Below are 27,642 nucleotides of genomic sequence, written 5' to 3'. Positions count from 1 at the left end.
CTAGATGGAAATAGAGCACTCACAAAAAAATGATGTTCTTTTCAGTAGGAGGAGTAATTGTTCTGAGACCGTTTTCATCTGGAACGGCAGAAATGGCCTTAAGATTCTCAGAACAGAAAACAGAACATTTGCTCTTTCTCCTACTGAAATTTAGATGATTTTATTCAGCAATTTCTGACTGACATCTTTTTGAGTGGAAGATGTGCATGAACATTTCTAGGAAATGTCCTTCGCCATCACTTTCTATTGAGCTATTGTTCCCCTATGGCAGACAATATAACAAGGACTGTATATATGTGTTTGTATGGAGGAGTCTGGCAGACTATTTCTGGCCCAGTAGGTGGTCAGTTGTTTGGGAAAATAATGTTTCAGTTTGAAGACTTTTTTCTCTGTTATGACACAACACAAGAAAGGTAACTTTAGTGGTACACCTGTATTACCACATTATTAGACAATATTACCACATTATTTCTCAATGAAAGACAATCAAATATAACATGCTATTTAAAATGTTTATGTTTGTAAAAAGGCATGTCAGGACATGTTATGGCATTTGTATATATTTCCACATCCATAAAATCTTCCGCATATTGCAATACATATACATCCTATATATTTCCTTTGACAGATATATGGTTACAATGCAAGTTGAACGTTGTATTCGTCATATGTACAGGATACACATGGTGTACACTGTCCAAGGAAATGCTTACTTGCAGGTTCCTTCTCTACAATGCAACAACAATAAGAAATAATAAGAGTTAGGAATATGAACATAAAGTAAACACAATGCATGTATTACGGGATTAAATACACAAAACAGCTGGATAGCAGTATCTGACAGTACAAAACCCTACACCCCACCTCAGTATCAGGCACGAAGAGATTCTAGAAGGCTGTTTCATGCCTCTAATGCCCATGAGATCAAAAAATATATACATTTTCAAAACAATGGAAATTCTTTACAGTAAAAAAATAATAAATAATAAAATATTTGCAAGTTTAACCATCAATTGAGTGTTTGGGTTCATCCCAAGACATACAGTGAATATGAACATAATTATAAAACATGATATAGTCTGCTCATGGTCCCCCCTGTAAATGAGTCCCCTCTGTAAATGAGTGCCCAGGGAAACGAGGTTAGCAGCTGTCAGGGCCGGCATGTGTTGATGTTCTTGCCGGCGGCAGCATCCTCTACCAGAGACAGGTGGTAGTCAGTAGAGAGGGTGAGCTGAGAAATGCAGCCCACCAGGCCCCACAGGTACTGGCCATGGGTATACAAGCCAACCTCTTTCATTCCACCTGCAGGAACCACAGCATCATCATCCTTAATATTATTTTCAACATCAATATTACCACCATATCATTCCCACCACCACCCCTGCTATCTCCAACAGCACTACTGACCCAGGTACACCATGCTGTTGGTATTGAGCTGTCTCATGTTGCCTGGTGATCTCCCTGTACTGGTCTCATAGTGGTCGACTGTCAGGCTCCCATACTGGCCATCTCTGATAAAGACACAACCTCATTACATCACACCACCAGAAAACAGACTCCACCAAATCGCTGTGTAAATGCAGGTAACGTAATTGTTTGTCAACACGTCAATATTTCAGAGCCAAAGAAAGGCTGGAATAGTGAGAGGTCACCTGACTGCCTTGACCCGATGCCATTGTCCATCACTAAAGGTTCCATTGATCATTACTATGGCAACACCACTTCCAAGGTTATAGCTGAATAGAAAGGGTCAACGTTAGAGAGAAGCATTCTCTCTCTCTCTCATACATACATACATACATACATACATATATATATATATATATAGCCTCCATTGTTTACAGGGCTACCTGTACCTGAAGATGAGAGCCCCGTCCTCCAAGCGCAGAGAAACAAAGTCACTGTTGGCTCTCACAGGAGTGTTGCCTCGCCATAGCAACAAGCCATCCTGAGCAGAGCTCCTAAAGCGCAGCAACACATGAGTCCTGCAGCCTGACACCCTGATACAGAGATAGTAGTCAAGAGTGAAGAGATAAAAGTATTATCTACTGACATGGTTAGTCGATACATAATGAAATATGCAAATAATCTGGAAAATCGAAGGGGCATACCTCTTTAAAATGTCCTTGTTGTTATAAACGAGGTAGCTTCGTCCAATAAACTGGGGAGTCTCAGTTGTCTCGGTTACTAAAAGATGTACAGTGTCTTCAGAAAGCATTTATACCCTTTGACTTTTTCCACATTTTGTTATGGTCACAGCCTTAATTAAAAAATGATTAAATATATATTTTTTCTAATCCATCTACACACAATACCTCATAATGACAAAGTGAAAACATGTTTTTAGATTTTTTTGTAAATGTATTGAAGATGAAATACAAAAATATGTTATTTACATAAGTATTCACAACCCTCAGTCCAGAATCACCTTAGCGATTACAGCTGGGAGGCTTTTCTTCCAGGTCTGTCAAGTTGGTTGTTGATCATTGCTAGACAGCCATTTTTTAAAAGTCTAGACTGTAATTAGAGCACTTAGGACATTCAATGCCGTCTTGGTAGGCAAGTCCAGTGTTAATTTGGACTTATGTTATTGTCCTTCTGAAAGATGAATTAGTCTCCCAGTGTCTGTTGGAAAGCAGACAACCAGGATTTTGCCTGTGCTTAGCTCTATTCCGTTTCTGCTCAAAGGGATATTCAATGTTTTTTGTTACTTTTTAAAAGTTTTTACCCATCTAAAAATAGGTACCTTTCTTTGGGAGGCATAGGAAAACCTCCCTGGTCTTTGTGGTTGAATCGGTGTTTGAAATTCACTGCCCGACTGTGGTACCTTACAATTATTTGTATGTGTGGAGTAGAGATGAGGTGGTCATTCAAAAATCATGTTAAACACTATTATTGCACACAGAGTCCATGCAACTTATGTGACTTAAGAAAATTCATATTGAATATGTACTGATATTTCAGCATATAGCCTGAAATTAATTTATGAACACATCTAAAAACATAATTCCACTTTGACATTATGGTGTATTGTGTGGTTGGCAGTGACACAAAATCTCAATTTAAATCAACAAAAAAATTCATCCTGTACCAACAAAACGTGGGAAAATTCAAGGGGTGTGAATACTTCCTGAAGGCACAGTAAAGGGGAACCTGTACTTACCCACAATTTCCACTAGATGGCACTACAACTTTTCACATGGACATTCAAATCAATAGGGTGTTTCCAATTACAAGTAAACGCCACATGCTTTCACATGCTGTAATACAGCTTATTGTTATAATATGTCATTGTAGAATTACGCACCGGAGCAACATGACACACAGTGAGACTTACAGTTCATGCAGTAAGTTCCACATTCTGCTCAGCAATACCATGGTCAGAGAAGAGAGAGGGTGAGAGGTGGGTACACTAGAGATGTGTGCATGCAACATACACATGTATTATATAGTATAGCAGTGAGAGGTCTGACCTTGTAGACAGTGCTTTCCAGTGTATCCCAGGGGACAGTCACACTCATACAGGGCCTGTTTTGGGCGGCACATGCCCCTGTTGGCACAGGGGGAGTCTACACAGGGTGCAGGGAGTTCTCCATGTTTACCCCTTCAGAGAAGTCCTGGGGCAGACGGATGCTGCGCTCATTAAGAGTGATCTGATAGAGATGGGAAGGGCAGAGGAATATGGAACAGCCAATAAGAATACAGGAGGGTGGAGACAAATAGTTAGGGCATAACTATGTAATGTATCCCCGGCAATCATTATGTACAATACTGTTACAGAACCACATAGCTTCAGTAGTGTTTTTGACAGCGATGAGATTAGAAACCTTTACATTTCCTATGGGGGGGGGGGACATGCCCTGCAAACAAAAATGAGTCGTTGGGACGTCCCCGTGACGCCATGAAATGGTTGCCTAAAGTCGTCAGGACGTGTCATGGTCCGCTGGAGGATTTTGTCTAGTTCCCGGTTTGTCCCGTGGATCTTTTAATAAAAAATAAAAAAAATAACCGAGGCCACACACACACACAACTTAGTTTCATTATACACCACCCCTTGTTACTGTTGCCAAGCCCATCGAGGCCCTGATTGGTGAACAAATGATCCAGTCACAGCTCTTTGTCTTTTGGCAATGCTGGGGACACAGAGTGCTTTCACATACAGTTTTTTCAACTTCTATAGTTGACACATTTTGACATACATTATTACATTGCGCATGTATTTTTCATCCCAAGAAGGTCTTAAAAGCGGCTAACCGGAACTATAAAAAGGTCCGCCAACGAACGTTCACTTGGGACCGTCACCTGATGTTTTATTTGTAGTTCAGTTTATTAATTCAACCATTTAAAAAAAAACAAGCACTCATACAACTAGAAAAAGCCATACATGCACATGAGTTAAATCACGGAGGATAACACACAAAGTCTGGGACTTATTTCCATTGTGTTCCTCTTGAAACAAGATGGCTGGGCAAGTTCGAACACGGTTGAACACAGTATGACAGCGAGATAATGAAACAAAAAAAAGAACATCTATTTCATCATTGCAGTTACATCATAGGGGTCATTCACACGGGCACAGAAGACATCAAACAGTGTTTTTTACTTTATTTTTAATGCTGCCCAGAGGGGGAAGTGATTTTTATGTGCAGAGGCAACTCCTTCCACTCCAGTATAGAAGACAGTGCCCTTCCCAGCATTACCACTGAACCTTGATAAGTACACATTAGCGACACCTGATCTGGGGCCTCATTTAGAAAACTGTGCAGAGGATTCACGTCAAAGGGTGGAGTACGGACGAAACACAGAAAGGGCTTATGCACAAAAGTATTCTGATTTATAACAGTGCGCACGCATGTCCAACGCCGGTTTACCTTCATAAATCACAATCAACTTGAAATTTGGCACATGTGAGCGAGCGTCTTGTCCCACCCTTTTGACACCCAAATCAAATCATATTTTATTTGTCACATGGTTAGCAGATGTTAATGAAAGTGTAGCAAAATGCTTGTGCTTTTTTTATTTAGTTATTTATTTAACCTTTATTTAACCAGGTAGGCCAGTTGAGAACAAGTTCTCATTTACAACTGTGACCTGGCCAAGATAAAGCAAAGCAGTGTGACACAGACAACAACACAGAGTTACACATGGAATAACATGGAATAAACAAGCCAATAACACAATAGAGAAAAAAGAAAGTCTATATACAGTGTGTGCAAAAGGCAGACAATAAATAGGCCATAGTAGCAAAGAATGATAATTTAGCAGATTAACACGAGTGATAAATGAGCAGATGATGATGTGCAAGTAGAGATACTGGTGGGCAAAAGAGCAGAAAAGTCAATAAAAACAGTATGGGGATGAGGTAGGTAGATTGGGTGGGCTATTTACAGATGGACTATGTACAGCTGCAGCGATCGGTTAGCTGATGTTTAAAGTTGGTGAGGGAAATATAAGTCTCCAGCTTCAGCGATTTTTGCAATTCGTTCCAGTCACTGGCAGCAGAGAACTGGAAGGAAAGGCGGCCAAATGAGGTGTTGGCTTTGGGGATGATCAGTGAGATATACCTGCTGGAACGTGTGCTATGGGTGGGTGTTGTTATTGTGACCAGTGAACTGAGATAAGGAGGAGCTTTACCTCGCATAGACTTATAGACGACCTGGAGCCATTGGGTCTGGCGACGAATATGTAATGAGGGCCTGCCGACTAGAACATACAGGTCGCAGTGGTGGGTGGTATAAGGTGATTTGGTAACAAAACAGATGACACCGCCATGCAGTAATATCTAACAAGTAATCTAACCTAACAATTTCACAACAACTACCTTATACACACACACAAGTGTAAAGGAATTAATAAGAATATGTACATAAAAATATATGAATGAGCAATGGCCGAACGGCATAGGCAAGATGCAGTTAATGGTATAGAGTACAGTATATACATATGATATTAGTAATGTAGGGTATGTAAACATTATATGAAGTGGCATTGTTTAAAGTGGCTAGTGATACATTTATTACATCATTTTTATCATTATTAAAGTGGCTGGAGTTGAGTCAGTATGTTGGCAGCAGCCAGTCTGTTAGTGGTGGCTGTTTAACAGTCTGATGGCCTTGAGATAGAAGCTGTTTTTCAGTGTATCGGTCCCTGCTTTGATGCACCTGTACTGACCTCACCTTCTGGATGATAGCGGGGTGAAGAGGCAGCGGCTCGGGTGGTTGTTGTCCTTGATGCTCTTTTTGGCCTTCCTGTGACATCGGGTGGTGTAGGTGTCATGGAGGGCAGGTAGTTTGTTCCCGGTGATGCGTTGAGCAGACCTCACTCCCCTCTGGAGAGCCTTGCGGTTGTGGGAGGAGCAGTTGTCGTACCAGGCGGTGATACAGCCCGACAGGATGCTCTCGATTGTGCATCTGTAAAAGTTTGAGAGTGTTTTTGGTGACAAGCCGAATTTCTTCAGCCTCCTGAGGTTGAAGAGGCGCTGCTGCGCCTTCTTCACCACGCTGTCTGTGTGGGTGGACCCTCTGTTTGTCCATGATGTGTACGCCAAGGAACATAAATCTTTCCACCCTCTCCACTACTGTCCAGTCGATGTGGATAGGGGGGGTGCTCCCTCTGCTGTTTCCTGAAGTCCACGATCATCTCCTTTGTTTTGTTGACATTGAGTGTGAAGTTATTTTCCTGACACCACACTCCGAGGGTCCTCACCTCCTCCCTGTAGGCCGTCTCGTCGTTGTTGGTAATCAAGCCTACCACTGTAGTGTCGTCTGCAAACTTGATGATTGAGTTGGAGGCGTGCATGGCCACGCAGTCATGGGTGAACAGGAGAGGGCTGAGAACACACTCTTGTGGGGCCCCAGTGTTGAGGATCAACGGGGTGGTGTTGTTACCCTCACCACCTGAGGGCGGCCTGTCAAGAAGTCCAGGACCCAGTCGCACAGGGCAGGTTTGAGGAGTTGAGGGTACTATGGTGTTAAATTCTGAGCTGTAGTCGATGAACAGCATTCTTACATACAGTGGGGCAAAAAAGTATTTAGTCAGCCACCAATTGTGCAAGTTCTCCCACTTAAAAAGATGAGGCCTGTAATTTTCGTCCTAGGTACACTTCAACTATGACAGACAAAATGAGAAAAAAATGTTTTTTTTTGCAAATTATGGTGGAAAATAAGTATTTGGTCAATAACAAAAGTTTCTCAATACTTTGATATATACCCTTTGTTGGCAATGACAGAGGTCAAACGTTTTCTGTAACTCTTCACAAGGTTTTCACACACTGTTGCTGGTATTTTGCCCCATTCCTCCATGCAGATCTCCTCTAGAGCAGTGATGTTTTGGGGCTGTTGCTTGGCAACACGGACATCATTGTTGGGCAACATCATTGTCATGCTGAAAAACCCAGCCACGTTTCATCTTCAATGCCCTTGCTGATGGAAGGAGGTTTTCACTCAAAATCTCACGATACATGGCCCCATTCATTCTTTCCTTTACACGGATCAGTCGTCCTGGTCCCTTTGCAGAAAAACAGCCCCAAAGCATGATGTTTCCACCTCCATGCTTCACAGTAGGTATGGTATTCTTTGGATGCAACTCAGCATTCTTTGTCCTCCAAACACGACGAGTTGAGACTTTACCAAAAAGTTATATTTTGGTTTCATCTGACCATATGACATTCTCCCAATCTTCTGGATCATCCCAAATGCTCTCTAGCAAACTTCAGATGGGCCTGGATATGTACTGGCTTAAGCAGGGGGACACGTCTGGCACTGCAGGATTTGAGTCCCTGGCGGCGTAGTGTGTTACTGATGGTAGGCTTTGTTACTTTGGTCCCAGCTCTCTGCAGGTCATTCACTAGGTCCCCCCGTGTGGTTCTGGGATTTTTGCTCACAGTTCTTGTGATCATTTTGGCCCCACGGGGTGAGATCTTGCGTGGAGCCCCAGATCGAGGGAGATTATCAGTGGTCTTGTAGGTCTTCCATTTCCTAATAATTGCTCCCACAGTTGATTTCTTCAAACCAAGCTGCTTACCTATTGCAGATTCAGTCTTCCCCAGCCTGGTGCAGGTCTACAATTTTGTTTCTGGTGTCCTTTGGTCTTGGCCATAGTGGAGTTTGGAGTGTGACTGTTTGAGGTTGTGGACAGGTGTCTTTTATACTGATAACAAGTTCAAACAGGTGCCATTTATAAAGGTAACGAGTGGAGGACAGAGGAGCCTCTTAAAAGAAGAGGTCTGTGAGAGCCAGAAATCTTGCTTGTTTGTAGGTGACCAAATACTTATTTTCCACCGTAATTTGCAAATAAATTCATAAAAAATCCTACAATGTGATTTTCTGGATTTTTTCTCTCTCATTTTGTCTGTCATAGTTGAAGTGTACCTATGATGAAAATTACAGGCCTCATCTTTTTAAGTGGGAGAACTTGCACAATTGGTGGCTGACTAAATACTTTTTTGCCCTAACCTACTGTCCAGATGGGTCAGGGCAATGTGCAGTGTGTTTGGGATTGCGTCGTCTGTGGACCCATTGGGCCGGTAAGCAAATTGGAGTGGGTCTAGGGTGGAGGTGATATGGTCCTTGACTAGTCTCTCAAAGCACTTCATGATTGCGGAAGTGAGTGCTACAGGGCGATAGTCATTTAGCTCAGTTACCTTTGTTTTCTTGGGAACAGGAACAATGGTGGCCCTCTTGAAACATGTGGGAACAGCAGACTGAGATAAGGATTGATTGAATATGTCCGTAAACACACCAGCCAGACAGCATAGTTGCCTATAAATGAAACGCCCTAATTAATATTCATCAAAAACTGACTGCATGACGACAATAACGGCAGAAAGGCTAAAAAAAAGACATTTCACCCAGTGTGAAATGGAAGTTCTTGTAGGAGAGGTTGAAGCAAAATATATTGTTTGGTGGACACAGTGTGGGCATTACAAATGCCAAAAAGTCGTTAGAGTGGCAGCATGTGGCAGACACTGAATGCTGCTGGCTCAGAAGGTCGGACCCTCTCAGAAATAAAAAAGAAGAGGTCCGATATAAAAGCCTTTTGAGTGGAGTAGTGACGGAGGTGGAGGGGGACACAACCATGCAAGACACACCGGATGATCCAGGTATGGAATGACAATTCCCTCGTTTCAAAAGAGTCAACCAAATGCATTCAAGTTGTGTTTAAACATATATTTACACAAACATTGACATTTTCTATTTATTTTTTTTAGTCGCTGCGTATTCCAGCGGGGGTCGGTAGTGCTGCAGCTGAGCGGAAGCCGAGTGTTCCAGCGGGGGTCGGTGGCGCTGCAGCTGAGCGGAAGCCGAGTGTTCCAGCGGGGGTCGGTGGCGCTGCAGCTGAGCGGAAGCCGAGTGTTCCAGCGGGGGTCGGTGGCGCTGCAGCTGAGCGGAAGCCGAGTGTTCCAGCGGGGTCGGTGGCGCTGCAGCTGAGCGGAAGCCGAGTGTTCCAGCGGGGTCGGTGGCGCTGCAGCTGAGCGGAAGCCGAGTGTTCCAGCGGGGTCGGTGGCGCTGCAGCTGAGCGGAAGCCGAGTGTTCCAGCGGGGGTCGGTGGCGCTGCAGCTGAGCGGAAGCCGAGTGTTCCAGCGGGGGTCGGTGGCGCTGCAGCTGAGCGGAAGCAGAGTGTTCCAGCGGGGTCGGTGGCGCTGCAGCTGAGCGGAAGCCGAGTGTTCCAGCGGGGTCGGTGGCGCTGCAGCTGAGCGGAAGCCGAGTGTTCCAGCGGGGTCGGTGGCGCTGCAGCTGAGCGGAAGCAGAGTGTTCCAGCGGGGGTCGGTGGCGCTGCAGCTGAGCGGAAGCAGAGTGTTCCAGCGGGGTCGGTGGCGCTGCAGCTGAGCGGAGGCCGAGTGTTCCAGCGGGGGTCGGTGGCGCTGCAGCTGAGCGGAGGCCGAGTGTTCCAGCGGGGGTCGGTGGCGCTGCAGCTGAGCGGAGGCCGAGTGTTCCAGCGGGGGTCGGTGGTGCTGCAGCTGAGCGGAAGCCGAGTGTTCCAGCGGGGGTCGGTGGTGCTGCAGCTGAGCGGAGGCCGAGTGTTCCAGCGGGGGTCGGTGGTGCTGCAGCTGAGCGGAAGCCGAGTGTTCCAGCGGGGGTCGGTGGTGCTGCAGCTGAGCGGAAGCCGAGTGTTCCAGCGGGGGTCGGTGGCGCTGCAGCTGAGCGGAAGCCGAGTGCGCCCAGCCCCGGCATCTCCACTGCACTTCGTGTGTCACAACCCTCCAGCGGCCGTGTCCTCACATATGCAGTCCTGCAAAAGCAAAGAGACTATAGACGCTATTAACGAGGTTGCCAAGGAGTTGCAGTGCGACAGGCACGGCTTGGTTTCTGCGGGTGCTTCTCTGTAAAGCTGGGCCCACTACAGCACAGAGATCCAAGAAAACAACGCTTGGTAATTCAGAACCGGCTCATAAACCACTCATCATCGGCCAGTAAATCTTGCTGGTCTCTGAAAATTCACTCTCTCCGAATTCTTCCAACAGTGCCAAAGCAGCCATTGTGGGTCATTACACATTGTAATTGCATGCCTTTTTATACCCACCTGTTTGATGGTCAAAGCTACCCAGTTGCGTAACACCTTCAGGTGTGGTAATTACCCTGATTTTAACTGACAATGACAGGGCCATTATCACATTGACAGTTCTGTGCAACAAACATGTGATAACAATAAATGAAAACTGTGTACTCGTATCTGCCCGACTGAGGCATCGAAACATGCATCAGTTTAAATGTCATTTGTCCAACTGTTCACCTTATTATTTATTAGAATACATTTAATAACGTGCAAGTATTGTTGAATAATTACAGATACAATTAACTATGATTCCCGATTAAACTGCACAGCATATTTGAGGGGTTATTTTTGCAAAAACAGATCTCTGTTTGTATTTATTATCCTAAATCCTGTTTTTTGGGTGTACTCCAGGGAGCTCTTCATATATAATACGTGAGAGGTAATATTTCGATTTATTTTACACACTGGTATCAATTTCAAAGCATTTCTTGAGTGTCATCCTTCTGCCATCGGAGTCGCAGTTTCTAATTTTATGTGCGTACGCATGGGTCAAAGTGCCAGTGGAGGACCGCACATTCAAGTTTGGGATTTATAAATCCCAAAGTTTGCTTAGAAAGTGGCGTACACCTTATTTTCTTAATCAGTTAGAAATCTGGGCGCAGAACCATAAATACTCCCGTAAACCAAACCCAATCTAATCTGGGACACCCTAGCCTCAACAGGCAGCCAATTGAGTTCTTGAAAGCAGCTCCTGCCTATGTGAGTATGTGGACTCCCCTTCAAGACTATCCTGATCAGCTTATTCTGGGCTATCTGGAGCTTCCCCTTCAGAAGCTTAGATAAGGCCCCCCCCAAACCAGGAAGTACTAGCGAGTCAAAATGGCATTGAATGAGGGCAGTGGCTAGCACTTTTATGGAGTCCTTATCAAGCAGCTTGGACTTTCTACCCAAAAACTTAGTCCTGGCATTAACCTTCCCTAGCACTTTAGTGTGAATGCTTTAGTGGGAACGTACAGGGAACTAGACAAAAGTCCCCCAGAGAACATTCCCTTGGGATCATCACGTAGTGATCTTAGAACGTCACTGGGATAACGTCGCACCGAAACCCTTAAGGGACAAAATGGGAACGTCGCCGAATGTCCACAGGACATCCCGTTTACTGGGTGGTGTCATATCTACCTACCAAACACTGGGGGCTCATTGGTCTGTGGTACCTTTTGGATACTGCCAGTGAAGTGGTGGAACAAGGCAGCACCAGCGTTGATCTTAGTCCTGGGGTTGGTGTGTTCTGGAACGCCCCCGATGTACAGAGGACCGCTGCACCTGATCTGAGTGAATGCTCCCTGAACAACAGGAGAGGAAGCCAAACTACATTTACTTCAAACAACAATCAAAGATGACCAAATTCACATTTCAGTATTCTTCTAATTTACAGTTTGAATACATTATGATCAGTCTTTACTGAAATGTTCAGTGTATGTTTTCAGCAGGCTCCATGAAGGTCTGTACCTCACCCAGGCTGTGTGTGGGCATCTGGTTATCCACCTGCAGGATGCCCTCTCTGCCCGTCCTGGAGACACGCAGCTCATGCCACTCGTTCATTGTGAGCGTCTCTTCACTCCTGCACATGAACGATACATCAACCTTACCAGTGCTTACCAGACACACCATTTCTTCTATTTGGTTACATTTATGTAATGCCTTGGTTCTGCACATAGATGGCCTTTCCTCAGAATGTGTGCTCCACAACGTCAACATGTTGAAATATTTAAAAAGAAATGTGCATGCTTCTCAAAAACAGGACTCTCCCACGACTAAGCAACCCTACTGTTATCCTTAACCTGATGGTGGCTGTCCCAGAGCCACAGTCGAAGCTGAACTCCAAGTATCCTCCCAGCAGACTGATTGACAGGAAGTCTCTGCTGGCTGAGTCCTGGCTGTAGAGCAGAATGCCATCAGGAGCCGTCGGCCTGAAGGTCACCTCAAACTCCATCCAGGACAGGTAGTGTCTGGAGGACCGAGGCCAGGGGGCGCTGGCGTACGACAGCACAGACGCATTAAAGTACGGCACCACCAGCTGGAAGCCTGGGGGAATACATGGAAGGGGTTACAGGTAAGGTGTGTGTGTAATTACAGTAAGTTCAAGATTTAAAAAAAATGTGGAGATGTGGTAGCTACTCACTCTCCTGGCATAGAGGACCCCTATAACCCAGTGCGCACAGACATATGTACCCATCTGCATGGCTGGCAAAGCAAGTTCCTTCATTGGCACAGGTGACCCCTTCACAGACACTGGCACTGCATTCACCTACAGGGTGAACCACATACACCATAGTGTACCAGTCATTTAAAACAGTCCTACATACATTCTGTCATGCTAGAGGCATAGAGAACAGATGTTTATGAAAGTGAGCAAGAGAGCGAGGGAGAGAAAGACAGAATGAGAAAAGAGGAAGAGATATATTGAAAGATAGATACGGAGAAAGAGTGAAAAAAAAAAAGAAAGACAGAAAAAATACAAAGTGTGTCAGTCTCCCTTTTTTAGTTTTTACATAATCTAATTTATTGAGTCAGCTCATTAGGGACTATTGTGTCTGACCACTTTGGCATCTCCCTGCTGGCATTCATCAAATCCTATTGAACTAGAACACAGACTTCCTTTCTGTCTCTCTGAATAATAGGAGTGATGAGGAGGAAGCCTTCCAGAGGCTGCCATAGAAACGCATCTCACCAACCCTAGGCCAATCTAACCAGACGCAGACCCACACATCAAAGCTTTGTCTGCTCAGTCTTAATGTGCACATGTTGTGCACAACAAGGACTGCTGTGTGTCACAATATCTACTGAACAACTGACTCAAGATGACAGTATGTTCTTAGGATATTCAGACATCAACAAGAAAGAAGGCAAATTGGCCAGTGACCAGGAAGTTGTTGGTTCCGACAGAAAAGAAGACATGACAAAAGGGGCTTCAGAACAATTAGAAGTTTATAACTTGTCATTAAACACTTGTATGATAATCATTGATTGACATGTTACTTGCTATGACCTTCACGCAATAACATAAATAAGCAGGAATAAACTCACCAAACAGAGAGAGTAAATGAGGTGAGAGATTATGATGGAAACATTCATGTATTAGAATCCAGTGGCTTCAGTTCAATGACTCACCCACATCCGCCCCACTAAGAGCCCATCCCATTGGCCAAGGCCTCATGTCCGTCACCCTGCTGTTGATACTTAGCGTCTGGATACACCCCTGGAAACCACGATTGGTCCCTGCTGTCCTGGCCAGCCAATAAGCATTAGGGGAGCCGCCCACGTAAAGAGGGGTTCTGAATGTGATCTTATTGTAGTCGCCCTGTAGGATCAGAGATTAGGAGATACACACCCGAACAGAGCCGGGCCGCACATAGGGTTATTACATTGTATAATGTATATTTACCAGTAGCAGCAGAATGAATTGTCCTCACCTGTGAGTGTCCTGTGACAGGTGTGTCATTGTCCAGTCTTAGCCAGCCAATCGCACCCTCCCTGCCGACAACGACACTGTGCCACTGGTCCAGTGCCACCCGACTCCCACTCACTATCTGGGCAGTGCCTGTGCCACAGTTAAACCTGCACACACAGATAGAGGTGAGGTGAGTCAGTCAGTGTGTGACTGACTGATTTGTATCAACATCCACCCACCTAAAGTGGAGCTTCCCATGTATGAGAGCCAGCGAGGTGAAGTCTCCACTGCCATGTTCATTCTCCCCACAGAACAACAGAAGGCCATTCTCGGAGTCAGTCTGTGGGGTAACAAGACAGGGGTGAGCATCCATTTGTTTTACATCCTTTAGAATACAATACCATTGGCCTTTTATTTGGGATGCACACAATAGCTTTACAGCTTATTTCTATGAAGGAACTGCAACACATTCAGAATGAAACGGACATCAACATTTTACCTTAAACTCAAGCATGATCTGAAAGGATTGGTAGGAATTCTTCAGAGGCTCAAAGGCAACATGGGAGAAGCCGTAAAACTGTGGATATTTCACCACTACAACTGGAGGACAAAGAAACCAGGAACAAAAATAAACAAATAAGCTCAAATTCAGTAGCAAAACAGAGAGAGACTAGTGTCCATCAACTAAGAAATAATAGTCCTTTAGAGTGGTTCTCTTGTCTCACCCTGAGAGCAGGCGTCCCCTCCTCGGCCCAGGGCACAGTAACAGCGAGATCCCCCACTTTGGTAGTCATCTATACACACACTGTTGAGAGAACATAGAGCGTCCTCACAGGCCAGGTCATACAGCCCCCTCACCTGTCCCTTCCACTGGGACCTGGGGCCGGGAGGGGTAGGGGAGAGGGGGCCAGCCAGGGTGGAGCGTGCCGGGAGTGGGGCTGAGCTAGGGGTCGGCAGAAGGCTATCCAGGCCTGGAGACGAGGTGAGGGCAACTGGGTTGGTGGTATGGGTGTGGTTGGTGGGAATGAGTGTGGTAGAGGTGGATATTATAGTGGTTGCCTTGTTAACAGTGATGATGGTGCCAGAATCAGCAGTGTTCTCTCTAGAAGACATTCTTCCTCCCCCTGTGTGTGAGATGGGACTCCATGTTCGGGACCTCGGCAGAGATCTTCGGTCTTCTTCTGGAGAGAAAAGTGGCTGGAGCAAAGACAGTAGGACACACAAAAAAAGAAGAGATACTTGGACGTTTGGCAAATAGCTAACGAGAAACAGAGTGATTGTGAAGCCTGCATGACACGGTCTTTTACCTCCTGAATGAGGGCCCCATAATCAGAGTTCTTAACATCAGTCAAATCCTCCAGATGAATGTTGCCGTTGCCAAGCGAACCCTGACCCAAGCTCCCGCTGCCCCCTTCCTGCACACCTGACACAGAGACAATAATACATGGCAATCACGGACTTGGACGAGCAGTTTGTCAAATCATTCATGAAGAGATGCCTCCCAAAACACTCACTGAAGGTCCATACTGGGTCAGTGATGGCACTGTGTGGGCTGGCTCCGTAGACATTGACTGCCTGGACAGCAAAATGGTACTGAGTGTCAGGATCCAGTCCTCTCACAACCACCGAGCTGCTGTTCACTGGATCCTTTAGGGACGTCCAATCAGAGTCCAGCTCTGGTCTGCATGGTATCACAGGTAGAGACAGACTCTGAGGTAACGGTATAAGTAACTGTGAATGCATTTGACTCAGCCATTACAATCTGACTGGGTAGTGTGTCAAAGACAGGCGGGTAAGGGATAGGTTAGGAACTCTCTTACACACGTTAGACAACATCCACGTACATGTGTGAGACACCCGAAACACCCGCTTGCTTACTGTAATTGCCTGCTCATATTGCCATTGCTGAGACAGGTTGAAACATTATAGAATTGTGAAGGTCTGAACAACAGCCTGTCAGTGAAACTGAGCTCAGCAAAATATAGACAAGTGAAGTATGTTCGCGTTGCCCTTGTCCACAAAGTCATGCTGACTACAGCCTTCATAAGTATTATACTGCCTTTGTCAACATCCTTCAACTCCGGTCACGTAGTTTCAATGATAGTCAGTATCCATCCTCTATTCACAACAGATTCAAGCGAGAAATGCCCTCCAGTCATTTTAGCCCTCTAGTCATCTTGTTAAAAGGACAGAACAGTATCTAGCTGGATCCAGACACACATCGTCCCTCTCTGGTGTATACTGTATGTGTGTGGTCTGTCCCTGGCTCTGGATATCTGCTATCTGCCAGCTCTTTAGACAAGAGATGAATTACTCAATAAAAATCCTACGGTACTTCACAGCATCATTAACATTCCATGTTTGGTCCCAACACGCAAACAGGCTGCACGCAAACATTTACTCGGTTTGCTGTTCAAATGACTCCTTTTTGGAATGTCCATTCAAATCTATCGAAATGTTTGACTAATTGACTATTTCTTTAGATCTTCTCTAAATCCTTGTACCCATAGAAAAAAGAAAATGCACACAGCTCATCCCCATTGAACTGTCAACCTCGCAAAGTATTGTGGTGTTTGTGTGTCTGACCTTAACCTCGTGAACCACTGTAAAATCCATTATCACGCTTAGCACTCCTGTAGATTTCCAACATTGTTTTTCCTCCACTGCTTTTGTTCATCAAAACCAAACGTGTTGGCAACCTATCTGTAAGAGCAGTGGTTCCGGGAGATTGTTGAAAATAGCCACCGTACGTTATGTACAACCTAATCTCCCGTGGACAGATACTGCGTGTAGACCAAAGAATCAGCCGGGATTGAATGGGAGGTGTGAGATAACGAGCTGGAGTAGCTCCGGTCTTTGGGTTCTCGCCACTGTGTATACAGACGTATCAGGATTGGGGGCGAAGACTGAGAGTTTCCTTTTGTGAGGGTGGAAACTTCACAAACCGTCGGAACTGTCCATTTCTAAACACATATAGACCCACAAGTTAATGAGACAGCTGAACCCATTTTGCAAGATTTTACTTAACCGAGATTATGCACAACCATAATATTTTCAGCCAAAGTGGTCTTCACGTTAATTCAAGGACACATTTAACCATTACACACATTCAGGAAAAATAACAGCAGTAAAGGAAAGAAGACAAGCTGTTGACTGGGGCACACACTAATAAGCGCTATAAAAAGAAGAAAAACAACTCTTACCTGATATAATACACAATGAAATGAAGGACAGGTGAGCTTCCCTTTCTTTCACTCTGTTTCCATGACAACTCGGTTTCAGTGTCCGAAACAGCCCTTACGGCTGGTTGTGAGGGGGCCGAGGGGGGCATGCACATCTCTGTTGAGGGTAGTGGTGGAGTGTGGAAAGATACAAAAACAATCAAAGATGTGAAATCTTTTCTCTGAAATTCCACGTCCTTGTTATTAACTCAAAGCGTGGGTGCATTCAGGGGCAGTGGAGCAAAGGGGCATTCAGTAGGTTCCCGTGACGCATGAAGCTCCCCTCAACCCCCAGCATCAAATTGTTGTTGTACAGTACAGCGAATGAACTGAGAATAACAATCCCAGAAGAGCCATTTGTAGTCAAAGTGCCACCTCCAACCATTCCACTCTTTTCTAAACATTCAGTAAATAATTCAGCCCCAGATTCATTGCTACACGCAGTAAGCGCACTGGTTTTCCCTCATTCAGGATGACTAGACTGGCCAAGGTGAGTCCCTCTCCTCCATCCACTTACCTGGTTGGAAGGTGCTGACTCTCCGTGGCACGCTGGGTCGTCCCTCTCCTGCCCATCCATACGCACCGACACTAAACACATACTGAGCTGCCATCTTCAAACTGCCAATTTCTACATCCTTACAGCCACAGGAAGATTAAAAATAGATATATAGGAAGATAAACACTTTGTGCTCATTCTATCAGTAATCTCAGCTGAATGATATTAGTTGAACATGTAATGCAAAATACACTTACAAAAATGGTGTGCCCATTGAACTTTACCTGAAGGTCAAAATAAAGGATTTTCAGAGAGAAATTGTTGAAAGAATAACTTGGAAATATAACATATTCAATATAGAAGGAGAAATAGCTCACTGCAGCCAACACGTCCAGACTGAGACGAACATTCACTGCTACTGCTGAACTTGCTGGACGGCCATTCCTCATCTCAGTGTAAAACACCTACAGCAGAATACACAAATACTGCATGTAGAATTATACATTATAAATATACATATCTGTATACATCTCAGGACACCTCAGATTAAATCACCTCTGGGATCATTTGTATTGTAAAACAAATCAAGGAAACCATGTGGTTGTCTGTACACAAAAGGACTGTGGGGAGTGGAGGACAGCAGAGGACAAAAAAAAGAGCCTATAAGAGACAAACAGTTACTGTAGCCCACTGAACTGTATCAGATTTCTGGGCTGACCTAGCTCATCGTTTAACAATGTGGCCCATTACAATGACAAGCCATAGTCAAAGCTGAAACACTAACTGCATGTTGTTTTACGGTAGAACAATTAGTGTACAGCTGCCTGCTCAACCACGGCAAGGCATGGTTACTGCCACGCTGAACAATATGCCCGTCACACTATTAAATGCAGACAACAGAACTCCAAATGAGACAAAGAGCTGTAATAACTCAAAAATATCTCAAGGCTTGCAGTCTGTTCAATTGAATTAGCATCTTGCCACAACCAGCACCTCAAGGACTACAAGATGCCATATCAATGTGCGCACCTCGCTTTCCCTGCACATCAGCAGATTGTTCAAGTAGTACACTCACATGTCTAATAGGATTGAAGTGTTCCTTGTCCTTCTTACTTCCAAACATCCTCCCTGAGCCTATGCTGGTACTGCACAGTGTTGGCATTAACCCTCTAAGGGTAAACTCCTGTCCTGTACAGTTCCTTCAGGAAAGTATTCAGACCCCTTGAGTTTTTCCACATTTTGTTACGTTACAGCCTCAGCAATCTACACACAATACCCCATAATGACAAAGTGAAAACAGGTTCTTAAGACATTTTTGCTAATTTATTAAAAATAAAAAAACAGACATTCCTTATTTACATGAATATTCAGACCCTTTGCTATGAGACTCAAAAAAAATGAGCTCAGGTGCATCATGTTTCCATTGATCATGTTTCCATTGCATCATGTTTCCATTGATTGATTGAGATGTTTCTACAACTTGATTGTAGTCCACCTGTGGAAAAAATATATATTTATTTGACATTATTTGGAAAGACACACCTGTCTATATAAGGTCCCACAGTTGACGGTGCATGTCAGAGCAAAAACCAATCCATGAGGTTGAAAGAATTGTCTGTAAATCAAATCAAATTTTATTGGTCACATTCACACACTTAGCAGATGTTATTGTAGGTGTAGCGAAATGCTTGTGTTCCAACAGTGCAGTAGTGTCAAACAATACACACATCTAAAAGTAAAAGAATGGAATTAAGAAATATATAAATATTAGGTTGAGCAATGTCAGAGTGGCATTGACTAAAATACAGTTGAATAGAATACAGTATATACATGAGTAAATCAGTATGTAAACATTATTAAAGTGACTAGTGATTCCATGTCTATGTATACAGGGCAACAGCCTCTAAGGTGCAGGGTTGAGTAACCGGGTGGTAGCCGGCTAGCGATGCCTATTTAACTATCTGATGGCCTTGAGGTAGAAGCTGTTTTTCAGTCTCTCGGTCCCAGCTTTGATGTACCTGTACTGACCTTGCCTTCTGGATGAGAGCGGAGTGAACTGGTGGAGGCTCAGGTTGTTGATGTCCTTGATGATCTTTTTGGCCTTCCTGTGACATCAGGTCCTATAGGTGTCCTGGAGGGCGGGCAGTGTGCCCCCAGTGATGCGTTGGGCAGACCGCGCCACCCTCTGGAGAGCCCTGCGGTTGCGGGCGGTGCAGTTGCCATTCCAGGCGGTGATACAGCCCGACAGGATGCTCTCAATTGTGTATCTGTAAAAGTTTCTGAAGGTCTTAGGGGCCAAGCCAAATTTCTTCAGCCACCTGAGGTTGAAGAGGTGCTGTTGCTCCTTCTTCACCACACAATCTGTGTGGAAGAACCATTTCAGATTGTCAGTGATGTGTACGCCAAGGAACTTGAAGCTTTCCACCTTTTCCACTGCGGCCCCGTCGCAGGGTGTGCTCCCTCTGCTGTTTCCTGAAGTCCACTTTCAGCTCCTTCATTTTGTTGACATTGATGGAGAGGTTATTTTCCTGGCTCCACTCCCCCAGGGCCCTCACCTCGTTCCTGTAGGCCGTCTCGTCATTGTTGGTAATCAGGCCTACTGCTGCTGTGTCGTCAGCAAACTTGATGATTGTGTTGGAGGTGTGCGTGACTACGCAGTCATGGGTGAACAGGGAGTACAGGAGTGGACTGAGCATGCAAACTTGTGGGGCCCCAGTGTTAAGGATCAGCGAAGTGGAGGTGTTGTTTCCTACCTTCACCACCTGAGGGTGGTGGCCCGTCAGGAAGTCCAAGACCCAGTTACACAGGGTGGAGTTCAGACCCAGGGCCCGAGCATAATGAGGAGCTTGGAGGGTACTGTGGAGTTGAAGTCTGAGCTATAGTCAGTGAACAGCATTCTGACGTTGGTATTCCTCTTGTCCAGATGGGATAGGGCAGTGAAATGGCGTCATCTGTGGATCTATTGGGGCGGTAAGCCATGGAGAATGAGAGCCCACAGTCCTTGGGAGCGGGCCGAGTCGGTGGCACTGTGTTATCCTCAAAGCAGGCAAAGAAAGTGTTTAGCTTGTCTGGAAGCAAGACGTTGGTGTCCGCGACGTGGCTGGTTTACACTTTGTAATCCATGATTGTCTGTAGACTCTGCCACATATGTCTCGTGTCTGTAGAGCTCCAAGACCAGATTGTCTCGAAGGCACAGATCTGGGGAACAGTACTGAAAAAGTTCTACAGCATTGAAGGTCCCCAAGAACACAGTGGCCTCGATCGTTCTTAAATGGAATACGTTTGGAAACACCATGACTCTTCCTAGAGCTGGCCTTCTGGCCAAACTGAGCAATCGGGGGAGAAGGGCCATGGTCATGGAAGTGACAAAGAACCCAATGGTCAGTGACAGAGCTCTATAGTTCCTCTGTGGAGATGGGAGAACCTTCCAGAAGGACAACCATCTCTGCAGCATTCCACCAATCAGACCTTTATGGTAGAGTGGCCAGAAGGAAGCCACTCCTCAGTAAAAGGCACATGACAGCCCACTTGGAGTTTGCCAAAAGGCACCTAACGCACTCTCAGACCATGAAAAACAAGATTCTCTGATCTGATGAAACCAACATTGAACTCTAGTCAGGATTGAGGGAAAGATGTACAGAGCAAAGTACAGCGAGATCCTTGATGAAAACCTGCTCCAGAGTGCTCAGGACCTCAGACGGGGGAGAAGGTTCACCTTCCAACAGGCCAACGACCCTAAGCACACAGCCAAGATAACACAGGAGAGGCTTCAGGACAAATCTCTGAATGTCCATGAGTGGCCCAGCCAGAGCCTGGACTTGAATCCGATCGAACATCTCTGGAGAGACCTGAAAATAGCTGTGTAGCAACGCTCCCTATCCAACCTGACAGAGCTTGAGAGGATCTGCAGAGAACAACGGGAGAAACTCCCCAAATACAGGTGTGCCAAGCTTGGAGCGTCATACCCAAGAAGATTTGAAGCTGTTATCGCTGCTAAAGGTACTTCAAAGTACTGATTAAAAGGTCTGAATACTTATGTAAATGTGATAGTTTTAAAATGTTTAATACATTTGCAAAAAGCTCTAAAAACCTGGTTTTGCTTTGTCATTATGGGGTATTGTGTGTAGATTGAGGGGAACATTTTTATTTAATCAATTTTAGAATACGGCTGTAACGTTACAAAACTTGGAAAAAGTCAAGGGGTTTGAATACTTTCTGAATGCACTGTACAAAGTGCTTTAATTTCTAAACGGTAAATCAGATATGTATGAAAATACCCTCAAATAAAAAGGTGACATTATGTACAGTCGCCTCATGAAACATTTGATCTCAAATCCAAAATTATGGAGAAAAAAAATAAATCAAATTTAGGGGAGTGTATATTTAAAAATATATACAAAAAAATATATACAAAAATGTATGAATCCAATTCGTACAATATGTTACAAATTTGTTGCGTTTAAGATACTGAACTGCATCTTTAAGTGTATAAAGACACTTCGTGACAGGCTTTCCTTGCTAAATCATATACACAAGACAAGTCACCTTGGTAGCTCTTTACACTCATAACACATATGCGGTTTGAAAATGGCAGATTTGGTCACTGATAAGCACCTAAATTGGACCGCAGTGGCTAACATGCTATACATGTCAGAGGTAAGAGTCTTCAGACTCTCCGCTTGACAGCACTGTATGGGATTCAGCCGACAGGCATTCTAAACGGCAGCATCAAGCACAACAAGAAGATGCCCCCATCCCTCCTGCTAATTGGGCTCCTTTTGCATATTTTTCGTTGCTTGAGAGAAGGGAATGCTGTAAATCAGGAGAACTCGAAGCTGTTGAGGATTATAATAATTAGTGCTGTGATGTCATACAAGCAAACCACACACCCCTAAGTCCAAATGTGCACTTCACATTTCCATATTATAAAACAAATGTAAATTACAGCATTAATGTTTATAATGGCATATGTTCAATGTACAGTTATAAGGATAACATGGCGTCATACCCTGGGTTGTTCTGAACAGAATGAGCCTGTTTGTCCTATTTAGAAGACAATTAGCTGTGGAACACTCCCCTGAATGCACTCATGAATCCATTCTATACGCACCAAAGTGCCTTGTGAAAACTTAACACTATAGGATTCTATTGTATAACTTAGCTAGTCATGTTGACAATAGAACAAGCTTTCAAATTATGCCCACCTGACCCAGATTGCAATTTATAATGGACCATTTTTGGATTGCGTAAACACCAGTATGGTGTGATGGTGGGGATGCAGGTCCAGTCAGTGCCCCCCCCCCACGCAAATACTGCTTACAGATATTTTTTATCAATAATTATGATAAAAAAGTGGGCTTAACAAATTAAGTTAATAAATCATTTTACATCAGAATTTTTTTTAAGCAGGGCAAATCTGAGGGGGCACGTGCCCTTGTGTCTTGGGCATAACGGATCTCGATGCAGGGCTATGTTCCAAACAAAAAAAATACAAGTGTGCTTGTATCTCATAGAGCCTTCAACCTCATAGTTGAAGGCTCTTTCCTTGAGTCATAAAAGTGCATTGAAATGATTTAGTAACTGTGCACACTTTGGAGAGGTGTATGGCCTCTTGTGCAAATACTTTTCTCACGACTCACGTTGCACCTACCCCTCATTTACCATGAATATTGTTATTATGTTACTGAATGTATCCACAGTATTTTCAGATTTCTTTATCGGCAAATCCTGCGAAAAGTACAGTAAAAGTACAGTAAAAGTACAGTAAAATTTACATAAAAGCAAGTGTAATATTCGTATTCAGTCTTGTGTCAGGTGAAGTGATGTGTCCTCACCTTTTGGTCTGATAATTCACCCATAATCGACAAAGTGTTCCCGTTCAATTGCTAACGTGGTTATGCATAGGTTTCACGGTTAACATACAATCTGCTAAAATACAGTAAAGACAGGCTTGTTTTGGATCTCAAAAGGTAGCAGTGAGAGAAATGTGACAGAAATGAACACTCTCATAAAGACACAGTTACTTTGTAGGCTATCCCCTGGGGGTTAAATGACTTTGACTAGATGACAAAATGACTACAGGATTTTACAAGCCGTCATGTGGATCTCTAAGCATGGATTATTCATTTAATCATCTCCTCCCAGGCTCAGGGCCTTGTCACAATGCGGTATTACAACTAAGAGTCTGAATATAAACTGTGACTAAAAGCAAACAACCACTTTCTGATTTTCCCTTGGGAAAGTACATTTAAAACCCGCAGTAGCTAATGATGTGTGTGGGAAGCAAACTTTGCTGTTTCACATGACAATGGCGTTTCTGTCTACTAGAGATATACCAAGAGAGGAAGTTTGATTTGGAATAAATAAAAACAAACTATTTCCTTCTGTTGGGAGAAGGTTAGGCAGGGGTCAGTCGCTCTCTCTTCATGAGAACTTGACTAAGATTAGAGATGGTTTTCCTTACAACACTCAAACATCATCATTCCAGAGGTGTATAAGTGAGACACAGTAGATCTTACCTTGTAACCTGTAACAGTACTGATGTGTCTCAAGGGTATCCACCACTTGACCCGGACTGCAGTGCAGTTGATCGTCTCCAGCTCAATGTCCAGAGGTGGATGGAGACGCTCTGCACAACCAAGAAAAACATGACTATTTTTTAACACAGTAGTACCAAGTGAACAACGACAGTAACATTTATAATTGTATTTAACCATTTTGTCCACTGGAAGTTGTACTATGGGATGCTTTCAAACCCATAGAGCTGCTGAGTTGACAGCATAGCTCACATCCCTATATAACCTAGCTATCTTCCGTGGCAGCTATATTTAAGCTATATACTGGGAAAAGAAGTTCATACATCAACATATATGGGCTACAGGTACGAACAACCCCCGATAAACTGTAACGCCTTCCAAAAGTCACCAAAGTTCATGTGTCGCCTCAACACAACAATGCTGCAAGGATTTTATTGGGTGAATTGGGCTACATCATAATAAAACAAATACTAAGCTACACAACAAGCACTTGAATAAAATGTCCACAATAAATTGTCAGAACTTCAACTTAATGCAGGTGAGGACATTAACTTACCTGATCCTCTGACGTACGTCCTTTTAACAGCAAACGATATGCCCACCGCGTTCAGTAACACCAACGCAATAAAGCACATGCGTATCTTTTGACTCAAGACATCCATAACTCAGAAAGAGTTAATCAACTGTAAACAACACAGAGCATAACACTTTGAGGAATGCGTTTGAGCGAGTGTGCACTCTGTTGCAAACGGAAAATGTTTCCCGAGAATAGGTGTGTGTATGCGCAAGCGAGACGAGTTCAATCATCTCTCCGAGACGGTCAACATTCGGACGATGTTACCAGACAGCCTTCTCCACAGCGTATCTGGACCATATCCGCGGGAATTATCTTCAGAGAGCCTACCAGTACAGTGGGCGTGTACTGTCCTCCAGTGACGTCCGCTACAGTTTTGACAGCACCTTCTATCAGTGCAGCCAGGTAGTGAGCAGGTAGTGAGGTAGTGAGTAGGCGCCACGTGGCTTAATTAAGAGGATGAAGGAATGTTGACCAGATGTGACTGATCACAGGCTATCGAATAATAACAACAGGGGTTCATTCATTCACCAGTCAGAAGAGACGATGTTGGTCAATTGTGTTTGTCAGTATGTCCCTTTAAAAAAAACAAGTATAAGAGTAGAGGTATAACAGTATAACTGAAGTTTCAATATAATATACAAATGATAGACAAATGATACAGACAAAAAATATATACAGTGTATTCGGGAAAGTATTCAGACCCCTTCTTCTTTTCCACATTTGGTTACATTACAGCCTTATTCTAAAATGTATTAAATATATGTTTTTCTCATCAATCTACACACAATACCCCATAATGGCAAAGTGAAAACGGGTTTTTAGAAATGTTTGCAAATGTATACATAAAAAAACCAAACAGAAATACGTTATTTACATAAATATTCAGACCCTTCGCTATGAGACTCAAAATTGAGCTCAGGTGCATCCTGTTTCCATTGATCATCCTTGAGATGTTTCTACAACTTGATAGGAGTTCACCTGTGGTAAATTAAATTGATTGGACATGATTTGGAAAGGCACACACCTGCCTATATAAGGTCCCACAGTTGACAACACGTCAGAGCAAAAACCAAGGCATGATGTCAAAGGAATTGTATGGAGAGCGCTGAGACAGGATTGTGTTGAGGCACAGATCTGGGAAGGGTACCAAAACATTTCTGCAGCGTTGAAGGTTCAAGAACACAGTGGCCTCAATCCCCTCTTATATGTAAAGTCCTCATATTTGGGGACCCTATTTGTTTTCATTTATTCAATTCAGTTTGGGATGAGAATGGTAGCCCCAACAGTATCTGCAAAAGCAGGGTGTCTGCGGAAAGCTGAATATCTTAATCGGTGCCTTCAAATCTTTTGTGACTTACTACCATATATGGGAATAAGAATTTGTAAGGCCAGGCCGATGACCTCTTTCAAGATGGCTGCTACCTAAATTCCGGTTAGTGTTGTGAAGCCTAAACGAAATAAACACGGAATACCTTGATACACACCGAAAGCCGGAGCTCCACAGATCACGAGGACATCTTATTGTTTGCCTGTGACCTACCCTTATTGATCACCAGCCAAGAGAGTCAAAATGTTGGTTTTTACTAAACGTTTTCACCAAACAGCAACCATCTTACAAGGTAAGCTTCGATTTGGTCTGTTTGAGTTATAGCTGCATTGGGTTATCAAATGAATCCTTAGGTTGGTAGGAACAAATCTAGCCTTTCGCCAATGTTATCTGATGATGTATGACTTAATGTCAACGTCGAATGTTCACCAAGTGACTATCTTTGCACATGCATAATGCAAACTATTGCTACCTGGCTCAGATTTTTCTTCTCGGCCGACAAAGATTGCTTTCTAGAAGGACTGGATCCACTTTTACATCTGTAAGTCAATTATTTATGACTTTATATAGCTCATTTACTCTATGTATTTTGTTTTCTTTATAAGTTGTCTGCTTTTTGTGCTTTGAATTTAGTTTACATCGGCCCATGTAACAAGTAATTTCAGTGTTATATAATTCCAAAGTAGTTATTGTCTGTTTCTTCATATTAGTTCACTGTTTGATGTTCTAAGTTTCTTCATTGAAACTTAGAGGCCACTAAACTCTCAAGTCCATCGTTTTATTTGTGGTACCTCACCTATGTATTTGTCTCCAAAGCGTTAGTGTGTGTGTGTGTGTGTGTGTGTGTGTGTGTGCTAAACACCTATGTGAGTCACTGTACAGGTAAAGTTTAAGCTTGGTGTTTTTACTTTACAGTAATGGGTTTTTGTATATTTTGTCAACTGTAATTCTGTGTCTTACAACAATACATCCCTTTATTGTATTCACCACAGAGTGGAGGATGCAGAGGATTTGGATGATGACTATTGGGAGCCAACAGGGGGAATGTCACCATGGGTGACATGCTCAACTACATTTCCTTGGTGATTTACATGGGACTGGTAAAGGTATCAAGACTAGTTGACAACTGGAGCAAGTCTCCACTCTATCGATTTGAGTTCCTCACCTCCATGAGTGAAAACCGATTATTGGTCATCAACCGTACTCTTCACATGAGTGACAGACAAAAGGATCAGGAGAATGACCAGGAGGGGACTGCAGGGTATGATCGTCTTGCAAGAGTCAAGCCCCTTCATCATGACATGGTGGAGGCATGCGTAACGTACTTCCAGCCTGCTCAAAATCGATCTATAGATGAGTACATGGATGCCTCAAAGGCTCCAATAGGCTTGAACCAATATATGAAAAATAAACCAACCAAATGCTCTTTGTGCTAGCCGATTCTGCCTACACATGGCAGTAGATTAAAAAGTTCCGCGTCTGCTCCTCCCCTCCGGCGTACAACGTCACCAGAATACTGACCGCCAGTCCTGTGAATCAT

The 27,642-nt window shown here is 44.0% G+C and overlaps 1 protein-coding gene across 1 annotated transcript; it reads right to left on the bottom strand.

Annotated features, from left to right (window-relative positions):
- Positions 1-498: 498 nt before the first annotated feature.
- Positions 499-25,186, bottom strand: LOC115125363 (pikachurin). Its single transcript, XM_029654874.2, is given in 25 exon segments — positions 499-1,302; positions 1,408-1,511; positions 1,653-1,736; positions 1,857-2,000; positions 2,112-2,187; positions 3,338-3,361; positions 3,474-3,578; positions 3,581-3,653; positions 11,709-11,837; positions 12,004-12,115; positions 12,336-12,579; positions 12,677-12,802; positions 13,666-13,855; positions 13,968-14,112; positions 14,185-14,285; positions 14,445-14,545; positions 14,671-15,142; positions 15,253-15,368; positions 15,460-15,626; positions 17,149-17,284; positions 17,684-17,801; positions 17,920-17,946; positions 18,040-18,126; positions 24,181-24,290; positions 24,755-25,186. Coding segments are annotated over 25 exon segments (3,249 nt in total). The 5' UTR covers positions 24,861-25,186; the 3' UTR covers positions 499-1,150.
- Between the last annotated feature and the right edge of the window lie 2,456 nt (positions 25,187-27,642).

The sequence above is a fragment of the Oncorhynchus nerka genome, linkage group LG4 (assembly GCF_034236695.1).
Source record: "Oncorhynchus nerka isolate Pitt River linkage group LG4, Oner_Uvic_2.0, whole genome shotgun sequence".
NCBI lineage: Eukaryota > Metazoa > Chordata > Actinopteri > Salmoniformes > Salmonidae > Oncorhynchus > Oncorhynchus nerka.
The sequence above is the reverse complement of the archived record's forward strand: the minus strand, read 5'-3'. Positions and strand labels throughout refer to the sequence as shown.